The sequence below is a fragment of the Trichosurus vulpecula genome, chromosome 8, assembly GCF_011100635.1.
Source record: "Trichosurus vulpecula isolate mTriVul1 chromosome 8, mTriVul1.pri, whole genome shotgun sequence".
In the NCBI taxonomy this organism is placed as follows: domain Eukaryota; kingdom Metazoa; phylum Chordata; class Mammalia; order Diprotodontia; family Phalangeridae; genus Trichosurus; species Trichosurus vulpecula.
Window position 1 is genome coordinate 79,514,150 of NC_050580.1, and position 14,614 is coordinate 79,528,763.

General features: G+C 38.2%; 1 protein-coding gene across 1 annotated transcript in view; it reads right to left on the reverse strand.

Moving 5' to 3' along the window:
- Positions 1 to 14,614, reverse strand: part of CC2D2B (coiled-coil and C2 domain containing 2B) — a 135,979-nt gene that overhangs the window by 117,469 nt on the left and 3,896 nt on the right. The window contains 2 exon segments of the mRNA XM_036736534.1: positions 1,142 to 1,207; positions 2,899 to 2,975. Of these exon segments, the coding sequence (XP_036592429.1) occupies positions 1,142 to 1,207; positions 2,899 to 2,975 (143 nt within the window).

The window sequence follows — 14,614 nt, forward strand, 5'->3', positions numbered from 1 at the left end:
TACACACAGGGAGTCAATGATGGAAAAAAAATTCTGAAGGCATTGTAGGACTGATTTTCAAGGTATCAGGAAGAGGTAAGGAAATTAAAGTCTCCTTATAATTACCCCCACAAAAAGGAGATCAAGAGGATATCGATAACAATAGATCCATATGTCTACTTTCCTATCTCTACAAATTTTTTATGAGAGTAATTGACACATATACCAAGAGCATCCTTGATGAAGACTGATGAAGAGAACAGACAAGTTTTTACACACCTTATCTTTACAATCACAAAGCTGACTAAAAGGCATAATGAAAGCAAGTTGCCACCAGGCATATTGTTTGTTGACTATAAAAACACATTTGATTCAGTAGAGCAAAATACTACCTTAAAAGTTCCCCTCTAACAAGGTAGTTAGCTCACATGAATGTGTCATAATCATATAGGATTCTTTGAAAGATTTAACAGTAGCAATAGTTTTGTTCCATGATCCTCTGATTACTAAGGTCAAATGAGGCCTCAAACAAGGAAGCCTGTACTCACCATAGCGGTAGAGGACATCCAACCCAGAGACTAAATCAAAGAGGGATTCCTTAGAGAATCTGGGGTAGGTCTTTGGAGAAGTTGAGGATCATCTAAAGAATATGAAGAGATTATAGTATACTAGCAAAGAACCCTACAGGACAAATGGGCAGAAAGGATATAGAGATTTACAATCAGAAAAGGAAGCAGATCAATTATGAAGCAAAAGTGAGGAGAACTCATCAGGCACCTTGTCTGTCTTCCAGGTCCTTAGTTCAGTGGATGACCTTCTTATGAAAGATTTAAGGGAGAACATGGACAAGAATCACACATGATGGGAAAGAATGGATAGGCTACAACTCATAACCTTGACAGTAGTTCTAATATCAATGCAATCATGAATCTCTTAAGTGTAACTTAAGTATTTAAAAATCATTTGTCACTCTTTTCACATAAAAACATCAAAATGAGCATATTACCATTTAGTAATATTTTGGAAACACATCAGTTATTTAATTTCAAGCAAAAATATTGTTTACCAAGGATCAAAGAATGACAGATACTTCATATATGCAACATAGTATATTTTATGTTAACAACTTAAACATTTATAAAACATTTATAAAAAAATTCACCTTAGTCATTTGCTGTATCTTAATATCAACAGGTTCCTTTGTGGAAGACTTTTCAACTTGAACAATCTGAAACATAACATAAATGATATTAAGACATTAATCTCCATATAAGAGACTTGTGTTCATTAACGTTTGCTATCAAAAATGTGAAATGAAAGATTCTACGTAGTATTTTAACAGAGCTTAATATTTTCCCCCTTAGACTTGTACCTGTGTCCAACTCATTTAAGTTCACTTAGTTTCACTGTTTTCCCATCACACGTCCATTATGAAAAGAAAGGAAATCACACAGTACAGGTGAAAGCACTTTGATTTCTTTGGAACTAAAGTGATATATACATATATATACACATATATTTATACATACACACACACATATATATATGTATATATACACACGCATACACACATATATATACATATTTATACATATATGTATATATATCTATATCTATCTATATATACATATCTCCATGGTATTATTTGGTCCTTGAAGTATTGTGGCAACGAATAGAGCGCTGAGCCTAGAGTCAGGAAAAGTTAATTTCAAATCCTGCCAGACACTTATTAGCTGGGTGACCCTGGGCAAGTCACTGACTCTCCATCTGCCTCAGTTTCCTTGACTATAAAATGCGGATAATAACAGTACCTACCTCACAGAGTTGTTGTGAGAATCAAATGAGATAACAGCTGTAAAGTGTTTAGCACCGTGCTTACACTTGAACTATTTGCACTGTTGAAATATTAGCTATTATTGTTGGTTGTTTCCACCTAGTGGTCTCCTTAGCATCTCAAACGCAGCACGCTCAAAATAGAATTCACTATTTCTCTACCCTAAATCTGCCCCTTCCCTAAACTGACCTTCTTTCTTTTGAGGGTACCATTATCTGTCTAGTAATCCAGATCTGTAACCTTGGAGTCATCCTGACTCTGCCCTCTCCTCTATAGCCTCCGCCCACCCAATCAATTTCCAAGTGTTGTCGACCACCTCCACAACATTTTTTACATCCATCTCCATATCTTCATACGGACACAATCCTAGCCTGCGCTACTGAAATTGCCTGCTAGTTCATCTCCTGGTTTCCAGTCTCTTCCTCCTCTAATCCATCCTCCATATAATTGCTAAAATGACCTTCCTAGGGTACTATCTGACCATGTCTCTGTCCTGCTTAAAAATCTTGAGGGGCTCTCCATTGCTTCTAGTAATTCCTGAATGCGATATTCCTTTTTATATTCACAAAAACCATTTTCCATTTCTAGAACTAATTCTTTCTTCATCTCTACCTAACAAAATTCCTACTTTCCTTCCAGGCTTATCTCTGCTGCCATCTCCTCAATGAAACTTTCCTTTATTTCTCCAGTAGTTGTTGCTCTCTACATCCTCAGTCTTTGTACTTACGTATTCATCTACATAGTATATTTCTTATCTCAAGAGAATGTAGGCTCCTTGAGGGCAAAGACGCCTATTTTTGTTTTTTTGTATCTCTAATCCTAACACAGTGCCTTACACAAATTGGACACTTAAGGAATATTCATTAAATTGAATTTATATGTTCAAAGCACTGTGCTAAGTGTTAAGCAACAATAGAGAAGACACAGGCCTTCTTGAGGAATTTGCAATATAATAGTGAAAGGGGAAAGGCAGGGAAAACCTGGATTTCACTAGTGCTAAAGGACCTGAGATCTCAAGAAAAAAACCAAAACACCTGACTGTTTTGTGTCTCATTTAAGAAGTTAAAAATATAAAAATAGATTACCTTTGCATTTTTCAGCTTTTCTCTTACTTTGCCTCGCAGGGCTTCAATTATATTTTGGTTTTCTCCTGTTGTCAACTCTATCACAAAATTAATATAATCAATCAGCAATGGAAAAATATTATTAAATATCTAATTGCATATAATGCTGAGCACAAGGATACTTATATAGGCTTTGTGAGAAACAAAAGAAGGAATTCTTTTCCCACAGGATTAAAACTACTCCCAGTTTTGAGTGGTAACAGAATGTAAGTCAGAGATGACTAGTTTGAATCAGAGTTGTACCAGGCTTCTGATCAGGTAAAAGGTCAGAAGCTTGTATGCATGCTTAATAAGCTGTTTGAGGAGGAACATATCAAGTAAGAGAATAAGAAGTAGGTGGCTCAGGAGGTTGTATATAGCCAATGGAGAGCAAGGGGTAAAATTCGAATTGTGAACAGCATAAAAAGCCTTGCATTTGTCTGAGCAAGTGTACTCAATTCAGGAGTTACCCATTCATTCAGAATGAATATAAAATAAAATAAGAACTTTCCTGGCTTCACAAGAAGTATTGTTTTTTCTAGAGTGAGCACGTTTCTCACAGCCTGGTTCCTGTCTTGTGGACATTTAAAATCAATATTCAAATGTATTCATTGCCTAGCTCAAATTCCATGACCTCCATGAAGCCTTCAGTCCACAATGATATTTAGATTTTAAAATTCCAAATGAAACTTTTTAAGTTAGGTAAGATCTCATAGGTATATTTTTACTGGGCAAGTATGTAGGTAGTTTGTATTGAAGATCCTTTTATGTATGGTATTGGACTGAAATTCACAAGGCAATTACCTAAGGCTTCTTGGCAAGTTGCTGAAAGATATCCAAATTAAAACAGAATTTAAGTTCTGGTTAAGATAGCATTATAGGGAAGTATAGAGAAATCTAGCTTTTCCACGTGAATTCTAGGAAATGCTAAAAATGGCCCCAGAAAGACCAATGATGTAGAAAAGCATAAGTGAGCTCCTCCATCTGATCTAGATCCACACCAAAGGATAACCAGAAGGTGGTAAAAGTGGGTAGAAGGACTGACCTAAGGAAGGCAAAGCTAGCTCAGGTAAAACTGAAAGGAGAAAAGGAAGGGAAAGGGTCCTACTGAGGAAACCAATATGAATTCCAAAAGCTGTCTCCTCTAGTTTCTGACCCAGGACAGGGGGGGACCTGGATCAAACTTCCACATGGCCCTAAAAGCAGACAATAATCCAAACAGAGTCATAACAAACTTGTCCCAGTTCCAATAATCAGATGACTGAAGCCAGATCCCAGTCCTGGCCTGTCATAATAACAGCATGAGACAAAACTACGTGCCCCCCCCCCCGCCCGCCATGGGTCCCAGTGTAGGCAAAGAGAGCCCAGAAGTGCACTCTTCAGAGAAGACGGCACAATTCAGCACTTGGATATCAGTGTTTGGAGAGCTGTGTAGGCTGACTTGGAGCAATGTGATATCCACCCTCTCATTAGGGTTAGCTAAGGCTGCATCAGAGAACAGAACCAACTCCTACCTGGGTATCGTGCAAAGAAAAGGAGATAGAGACTATACGAGTCCTGAACCTTCAGAAGACCACCAGGAGACTGAGACAAAAGCTAGTAATTAGGCCAGAGGACAGGGTGTAATATCATCTACCCTCTCTAAATGAGTAGTGGCAAATACAGAGGCAGTGTTATCCATATTACAATAGGGACTGAACCAAACAAGTCTTATCTGATTTATCCAAGATTACCAGAAAGAACCTGCCTGAGCACAAAATCCTGAAAAGAGAAGTCAGGCTAAAATATGACTAAAAAATAGAGGTGGAGGCAAGATGGAAAATAAAGCCAGCATTTTAGCTGAGCTTTTCTAACACACTCCCTCAACAACAACTTTAAAAATGAGCCAAAGTGAATTCTGAGTGGGAAAGCCAACAAAAAGTTACAGTAAGTTATTTTTTCAATACAGGGCAGCTTAGGAAGACAGAAAGATAGGTATATGGTGTAATCAGAGTGACCTTTGTTTTCTTTGAGTGACTCAGCTTACCTCATTCAGCCTCGCTGGGTGGTGGGGGCTTCTCTTACGGGGCAGGAAGCCCAGAAACCATGCCAGGAAGAAGAGAACTTCCTGTGTGATGAGTCATGGGGCTGGCTGAGGGGAGGTGTTGACTCCAGAGCCACGCCCTATTGGGTGTTAACCTAGTCTATGCTAGCGGGAGAGGCCAACTCAAGAACCAATCGGCCCTGGTCATTCAGGAGGCGCTTGATGATGTCAAAAACTCTATAAGAGGGGAGAGGACAGCTTGAAGATCTCTCTTTCCTTTTCTGGTTGGCGCGGCAGTGGGGAGCGTGACTCTGGGCCAGCCCTTGCTCTCGGGCCGAGCCCAGATGTTGGTAACTATGAATTGTACTGGGTCTGTCTGTTGATATTTGTAATTTGTTTGTATTTTGGTTTTGAGGTTCGGGGTGCTGGTTTGTTTTCCCCCAAACTAAATGAATGTTCTGAACTTCAGGGTGCTGGCTGTTTGTTCCCCTGAACTAGCTGAATGAATCTGTATTTGATGTCTCTTGATGCTTGTCTCTTTGCTCCCCTGAACTAACTGAATGCTAACTGAATGCTGGAGTTTTTCCCCTGAACTAAATGAATGTTGTCTCTATGCTAACTGAATGCTGGATTAAAGTAAGCTGGTCAACCCCTTCACCGTGCTTTCCTTGTTTAAGCAGATAAAAAGAACCTGTGCTTTTCCGGCATGCCGGCAGCCTCCTGGGTGCATCTTACACCCCCACAGGAGCTGCTAGCCAATTGTTAAAACATATGGATACTGGGGTAGGGCTTACTGGGAGCATAGTGTGGCAGAAGGAGGCACTTGCTGTGGGCTATGGTAGAGGCATACCTGGGAGCAGCCTGGATCCTAGGGACAGTGAGGGTTGTGCACATTTAGTCAGAAAGAGATCCCAAGGGAGCCCTGTACTAGAACTGGATGAAGGAATGAATGCCATATGGCAGATCTGTAGGCCATTAACCAGTTCCAGGTCAGAGTCCCAGGGCAAGGAGAAGCAGTAACAGTCACAAGGGAGTAGGGGCCTTACCTGGATAAGGACAAGAGTACAGACCAGGAGGGCAGTGAACAGACCTCTCCCTAAATCAGACCATATTGAAAACATTGAAAATTTACAGGCCCCTAGTGAACTGTGAAAGCAGCAGAAGGATATAAAAGACAATCAGATCAGGACAATCCCCTACCCTCAGATGTGAGCCAAGCCCAAATCTAACATAAAGTCCAAAGTCCTGAAATAGGCTGGAAAAAAATAAGCAAAAACCATAAAAAAAAACCTGACCATAAAAAGCTACTATTGTGATATGGAAGGTCAAGACACAAATTTTTAAGAAGACAATGACTTGAAAATATCTATAAGCCAAGCTTCAAAGAAAAAAAAAATGCAGATTGGACACATGTCCAAAATTCCTAGAAGAGTTAAAAAAGACAGATTTTTTAAAAAACAGAAAAAAATTATTTTAAAAATAAAATAAGAATGGTAGAGAAAAAATTGGGAAGAAAAATGAGAGTAATGTAAGAAAATTATGAAGAGAATTAACAGCTTGGTAAAAGTAGTATAAAAATATTTAAGAAAATAACTCCTTAAGAATCAGAATTGGCCAAATGGTAAAAGAGGTACATAATTGTAAAATAAATAAGAAAGAAGTTAAAGAATTTTAGAAAAGTTAGATAGGACAGACCTCTGGAGAATACTGCATGGTAATAGAAAGGAGTATACCTATTTCTCATCTTGCATGATACCTTCACAAAAACTGATCATGTATTAGGGTATTAAACATCACAAAGAAATGCAAAAAAGCAGAAAAACCAAATGTACCTTTTCAGACCACAATACAATAAAAATTAAATTGAAAAACAGTCTTTGAAGCCTATATTTTTTAATCTATTACTTGGAAATCAAATGATCTAATCCCAAAGAATAAATGGCCAAAGAACAAATCATACAAACAATCAATAATTACATTAAAGATAACGACAACCATGAAACAACATACTAAAATTTGTGAGATGCAGTACTTAGGGGAAAAATTTATATCTCTAAATTCTTACATCAATAAAACAGAAAAAGAACAGATCAACAAACTGGGCATGCAACTAAAACACCCCGCAAAACAACAAACTAAAAATCCCTAATTAAATACCAAAACAGAAATCCTAAAAATCAAAGGAGAGATTAATAAAATTAAAAGTTAAAGACCTATTACAGTGGAGGGGAAGATGGAAGGGTGAGCTAGATTAGCATTGCTTGAACCTTACTCTCATCAGTATTAGCTCAAAGAAGGAATAATATACACAGTCAGTTGAATAGAGAAATCTGTCTTACCTGAGAGGGAAGTAGGAGGGGATGAGATCAAGTAAGAGGTGGTGGGGGCTGAAAGAAGGGAGGGCAGAACGGGGGAGGCAGTAGGCAGAAGCAAAACACTAGTGAGGAGGGAAAGGGTGAAAGGAGAAAGACAGAACAAACAGAAGGATGAAAAGGATGGAGGGAAATACACAGTAATTATGATGTTATGACAAGTGAATGTAAATGAATTCCCCCATAAAATGGAAGCAAATAGCTGAGTGGATTAAAAACTAGATTCCTACAATATGTTGTTTACAAGAAATGGACTTGAAGCACACACACACACACACACACACACACACACACACACAGAGTAAAGGTAAGGGGCTGGTGCAGTATGAAACAATATGCTTCAGCTGAAGTTAAAAAAGCAGGCATAGCAATCCTGATCTCGGAAAAAGTAAAAGCAAAACTACCTAAACTAACTAACTAAAACAGATAAGGAAGGAAACTGTATCTTGCTAAAAGGTACTATAGACAATGAAGCAATATCAATGCTAAACATATATGCACCAAGTGGCATAGCATCCTAATTCTTAAAGAAGCTGAGTGAGTTACAGGAAGAAATTGACAGCAAAAACTATATTAGTGGGAGACCTCAACTGTCCCCTCTCAGAACTTGATAAATCCAACCAAAAAAATAAATAAAAAAACTAATGAAGTACATAGAAATTAGAAAAGTTAGATATAACAGACCTTTGGAGAAAAGTTAATGGAAATGGAAAGGAATATACATTTTTCTCAGAAGCACATGGCACTTACACAAAAACTGACCATGTAACAGGGCATGAAAACATCAAAATCAAATATAAAAAGGCAGAAATGTTGAATATATTCTTTTCAGATCATAATGCAAAAAAATTACATTCAAAAGGGCAGTGGAAATATAGATTAAAAATTAATTGGAAACTAAATAATCTAATTCTAAAGAATAAGTTGGGTCAAAGAATAAATGATAGAAAAAATCAATAAATTTCATTAAAGAGAATGATAACAATGAGACAACATACCAAAATTCATGAGATGCAACCAAAGACCTGATAATTCTGGAACTTGGCTACAACATTCCTTGGAGTTTTGAATTTGGGATCCCTGTGAGGGGGTGATCAGTGGATTCTTTCCATTACTATTTTACCCTCTGGTTCTATGACCTCAGAGGAGTTTTCCTTGATGATTTCTTAGAAGATACTGTCCAGGTTCTTTTTTTATCATGGCTTTCCAGTAGAACAATAATTCTTAGATTATCTCTCCTGGATCTATTTTTCAAGTCAGTTGTTTTTTTCCAATGAGATAGTTTACATTTTCTTCTATTTTTTCATTCTTTAGATTTTGTTTAACTGATTCTTGATGTCTCAAAGAGTCATTAGCTTCTACTTGACCAATTCTATTTTTTTTAAACAGTTTTTACTTTATTTTACCAAAACACAAATTCAAAAATAGAGAAAAGAAACAAAAACATATCATAAAATTGAAACCTAAATATAAAGAAAGAAAAAAAGCATGTCATGTGCATAGCAGAACATAGGAGAGGATTCAAAATATGTAACAATAAATTTTCTTTCAAGAAAGCCTGCATGATAAGTAATATAATAAATAATAATAAAATTGTCCATCTTTTCTTTCCTTCCTTATGTTTTCTTTTGTTCTCTGCTGTGCACTTTTTAACTTTGTTCTTCCCCCCCCAGAAGGCTACAATATAATTTAGATATTTCTTGATATAGACATACACATACAGATATATACATACTTATACATATATACATACATACATAGACATATACTTTCCCAAACATAATCTACTCTTGATCTGTTTTTTATGTTTGTACATATCTTTTGTTTCCTATCCTTCCTGCCTCCTCTACTTTACTTCTACCTGCTATATCACCTTCCTATTACTTGCCTACCCCCCTCCTCCACCAACCACCCTGCCCTTCTATTACTTGCCTTCCCCCCTCCAAGGATCCATCCCCTATCTTCCCATTTCCATTAATCTAAACTCCCTTTACCTATTCTGTCATTCTCCCCCCTAAAAATCCCTACCTTGTCCTCTCCCCCTTCACTAAACCCTTACCATTTTATTTCTTCTAAATTTAGAAGGCTTTTATACTCTTCTAAATATATATATGTACTGTTCCCTCTTAAACCTTTCCTAGTGAAAGTAGGTTACCAGAACTACCAGCCCTCCTCCTCCATCTAAATCCTCTGTATCCTTTCTTCTTCTTGCACCTCTTTTGTATAAAAGTTACTGTTCTTAGTTGTTTCTACATGGTTTTACTTTTAAAATTCATATCATAGTCAGGTTTATCCCCCTCTTATGAGCTCAACAATTATTAATAAGAATGTCAGACATACATTTTACATTTTATGTTATAAGGAAAGGTAAGCAGTCTGTTTTTATGAATCCCTTATAGTCAGTCTTTGGTGTGTACCTTATGTTTCTCTTGGTTCTTGTATGTCCAATCTTCTATTAAGTTGAGGATTTTTTTTAACAAAGCCTTGAAAGTCTGAGGGTTTGTCAAATGTCCATTTTTTTATTCAAGATAATACTGAAATTTGAAGGGTATGATATTTTCGGCCGGAGCCCCAGGTCTTTTGCTCTTTGATATATTGTGTTCCAAGACCTGCGGTCCAGCTGTTAGGCGTTGTGTAATTCTAATTGTGGAGCCATCATATTTAAATTGTTTTAATCTTGATGCTTTTAATATTTTATCCTTGAGCTGAGGGTTCTGGAATTTGACTATGATTTTCCTACAAGTTTTCCTCATATGATGGATTTTTTCTATTTCTACTTCCCTGCCTTGTTCTAATGCTTCAGGACACTTTTTAAAAATTATTTCTTGTATTATTGTATCAAGATTCTTTTTTTTGATCATGACTTTTGGTTACTCCAATTATTTTTATATTTTCTCTTCTTGATCTATTCTCCAAATCTGTTGTTTTTCTCATGTTTCACTTTCTCTTCTATTTTTTCATTATTCATGTTTTGTTTAATTATTTCTTGATCTCTTATAATTTCATTGGCTTCACTTTGCCCAATTCTAACTTTCAAAGTGTCATTTTCCTCCTTGAGATTCTGGATCTCCTTTTCTAATTGGTTGATTTTCCTTTCATAACCTTTTTGTTTTTCTTGGATTATTTTTATTTTTATTTTAGTTTTTCCTCCATCTCTGTCATTTGATTTTTAAAGTCTTTTTAAAGATCTTCTATAAATTCTTTTTGGGCAAGTGACCATCTGACATTGCTCTTTGGGGGTTTCTTTACTTCAATATCCTCCTCTGAAGATGAACCCCAATCATCTCTATTCCCGTAATAGGTTTCTATGGTTGGATGGTTGGATTCTTTCTCATTTGCCTGTGCATTTTTTTTGGTAGTAATACCTCTAACCCTGGGGTATGGGAACTCGTGCCTCTTGCCCCAGATCTTTAGTTCTCTCCTCTAGCCTGGAACCAAAGCCAAAACTCTAACCTTCTGTAAGTGCCCACAGCCAGAGGCTTTCTGCCCCACTGCTTCTGCACTCACTGGGCATGTGCTGGTTCCTTCTCACCCCCACCACTTCTTGCAACACAGCTGAGTCTGGCATTCCTTGTCAGCAGAGGTTCCCGCAGTCTTCCTGGGCTCAATCACACAACTCCCTTCACTATCCCAGGGTGAAAAGTTCCAGTGGCTGGGGCCAAGGCAGCATCTCAGACCAAATAACCCTGAAGCTTGCCGCTAGTTGTTCAAGTGGCTTCCCAGCTTGTTGTTAAAAACGGAACCTAGCCTGGAGGTGTTTGCTCCTCTCAGGGACCAAATCTAGTCCTGGAGTTTTTCTTCAGATCTTCTCAAATTATCTGAGGAAAACCCTGGTTGTGCCCCTGTTTTTCTTTGTCACACTTTGTCTGCCCTAAGGTGCTATTTTAACTCTTTTGTGGGGGAAAATCTTGATAGCTTGGAATTTTCTGACCTACTCCACTATCTTCCTAGAATCCTCTCCCCCAATTCTAATTTTTGATGAATTGTTTTCTTCATTTAGCTTCTGTATCTCCTTTTCCATTTGGCCAATTTTACTTTTTAAAGATCTGTTCTCATCAGTGAATTGTTTTTCCATTTTTTCTTTTACCTCTCTAATTTGGCTTTTAAAATCCTCTTTGAGCTCATCCAGGAATGCTTCTTGGGCTTGAGACCAGTTCATGTTCCCTTCTGAGGTTTCAGATGTGGGTGGAGTGTCAATGCTGTCCTCTTCTGAAGTGGTATTTTGATCTTCTCTATCTCCATAGTAAGAATCAATGGTCCTTGTTTTTCTGGATTGCTTCTTCATGGTCGTTGTCTTTTTCCTGGCTTTTCAAGTGGATCTCTGCTTCTGGGGCCCAGGGGGCTCTGTCCCAAACTTCTTGTGTTGGGAGCTAGGGGCCTGGTTACTGGCTTTGTGTACTGTGGTCTCTGGTTTTATCAGCTAGAAGCTATATACTGCTGCAGCTTACCTGATGCTGAGCTGAAGCTGGTTGATGTGTGCCAAGGACTGAGGCCCAGTGAAGTCTTTCTGAGTCTCCCTGGGGGGGGTCACAGAGTGAGGTGGGGGGGAGGGATGGTCTGGCTGCTGGTAGTCTCCTCTTCCCTTAGGGCTGCGCTATATACATACACACACGTATATATGTATATGTATGTTATGTGTGTACATATGTGTTTATGTATGTATATATGTATACACACATATACATATATGTATATGTATATATGTGTATACACACACACATATACACATACATATAGCACAGGTGGTCTCAGCCGTAGGTCTGCGCTGGTGTCTGCCAATTCCCTTGGCTGTGCAAAGGCACACCTGGGGTCCTAGTGATGGTGCTTTCCAGCTCCACCCACCTGGGGCTTCCTGCTGGTCTGCTAAGGTGGGGCTTGCTGGGATGCCTCCCTTCCTGCACTGGTCTCTTTCCATTACTGCAAGAGGGGCCTCTCAAGCTAAAAGACTGTTGAACCTCCACTTCTGGCTCCTCATTTCAGAGTTTCTTCTAAGGCAGTATTCTCTGGGTTTATTCAAGGGAGGAACTAGCGCTCTTAAGTTTACTGAGTCATCATGGCTCCTGGAAGTTCAAGAAGGTGAATTTCAAACCTTTATTCTGTGGGCTGGTAGCTCCAGGAGTAGCTGCTGCTACTGCTGCTGCTGCTGCAGGCTCTACGCTTCTGTCTCAGCTAGCTCCAATAGATTCCTGTCCTCCACCCAGAGGCCTAGGGATCACCACCACAGCTGGCAATTCAGCCCTGGGCACTCTCCCAGCCCAGTCTGCTGGCTGGGTTCTGCTGCTCCTGCTTTGGCTGGTGCTCTCCCAGCCCACAGATCCATCCTGTTGACCCTGCAGACTCTCCTTGGCTTGAAATCTGCCACACTGTCTCCTAGTGGCTTCTATCTCTCTCAAATCTGCTCTGATTCACTTTTTTAGAGGTATCTGATAGAATTTATAAGACAGCTCCAGTAAGTCACTGGTGTCACTCCACCATCTTTGCTCTGCCCCCAAAGCGATCCTTAGGGGAAAATTTATTTCTCTCAATTCTTACATCAACAAAACAGATAAAGGACAGATCAATGAACTGTGCATGCAACTTAAAAAACTAGAAAAAGAACAAATAAAAATCCACAATTGAGCACCAAATTGGAAATCTTGAAAATCAAAAGTGAGATTAATAAGATTGAAGGTAAAAAAAAAGTCAGATCTAAATAAATGGAAAAATATCAGTTGCTCATGGTTAGGCTGAGCTAATATAATAAAAATGACAATTTTACCTAAATTAATCTATCTATTCAGTGCCATACCAATTGAACTACCAAAAAATTATTTTACAGAGCTGGATAAAATAATAACAAAATTCATCTGGAAGAACAAGAGGTCTAGAATATCTAGGGTATTAATGAAAAGAAATGCTAGAGAAGGTGGCCTAGCCATACCAGATATTAAACTGTACTATAGAACAGCAGTCATCAAAACTACCTGGTACTGGCTAAGAAACAGAGTTGTGGATCAGTGGAATAGGATAGGAACACAAGATGGAGAAGTCAACAACTATAGCAATCTACTCTTCTGGGCTAATAATTCACTATTTCACAAAAACTGTTGGGAAAATTAGAAAATGGTAGGGCAGAAACTGGGCATAGACCAATATCTTACACCATATACCAAAATAAAGTCAAAATGGGTTCATGATTTAGGAGTAAAGGCTGATACTGTAAGTAATTTGGGAGAGCAAGGAATAGTTTACTTATCAGATTTATGGAAAAGAAAAGAATTCATGACCCAACAAGAGATAGAGAGCATTACAAAATGCAAAAGGGATAATTTTGATTATGTTAAATTGAAATGTTTTTGTACAAAAAAAGCCAATGCAACAAAAATTAGGAGGGAAGCAGAAAATTGGGAGAAAATCTTTACAACTAGTGTCTCTGATAAAGGCCTCATTTCTAAAATATACAGGGAACTGAGCCAAATATATAGGAATACAAGTCATTCCCCAGTTGAGAAATGGTCAGAGGATATGAACAGGCAGTTTTCAGAGGAAGAGATTAAAGATATCTATAGGCGTATGAAAAAATGCTCGAAATCACTACTGATTAGAGAAATGCAAATCAAAACAACTCTTAGATACCACATCTCTCCTGTCAGATTAGCTAAAATAACAAAACAGGAAAATGATAAATGCTGGAGAGGATGTGGGAAAATTGGAACATTGTTACATTGCTGGTGGAGTTGTGAACTGATCCAGCCATTTTGGAGAGCAATTTGGAACTATGCCCAAAGGGCTATAAAAATGTTCATACCCTTTGATCCAGCAATACCACTTCTAGGGTTGTATCCCAAAGAGATCACACAAGCGGGAAAAGGACCCACATGTACAAAAATATTTATAGCAGCTCTTTTTGTGGTAGCTAAGAATTGGAAATCAAAGGGATGCCCATCAATTGGGGAATGGCTGAACAAGCTGTGGTATATGAAGGTAATAGAATACTATTGTGCTATAAGAAATGGGGATGATACGGACTTCATAACAACCTGGAAAAACCTACATGACATAATGCTGACTGAGTGGAGCAGAGCCAGGAGAACATTATACACAATCACAGATACATGGATTCTGTGAGGACCAACCCTGACAGACTTTGCTCTTCTCAGCAACACAAGGTACAAAGACAACTCCAAAGGACTCACGATGGAGAATGCTATCTACATCCAGAGAAAGAACCGTGAAATATGAATGCAGATTGAGGCACATTTCATGCTAGCCATTTTCCTCCCCTTTTTTTTCTTTTTCTCTCTTTTGTTTTTGTTTTTGGGTT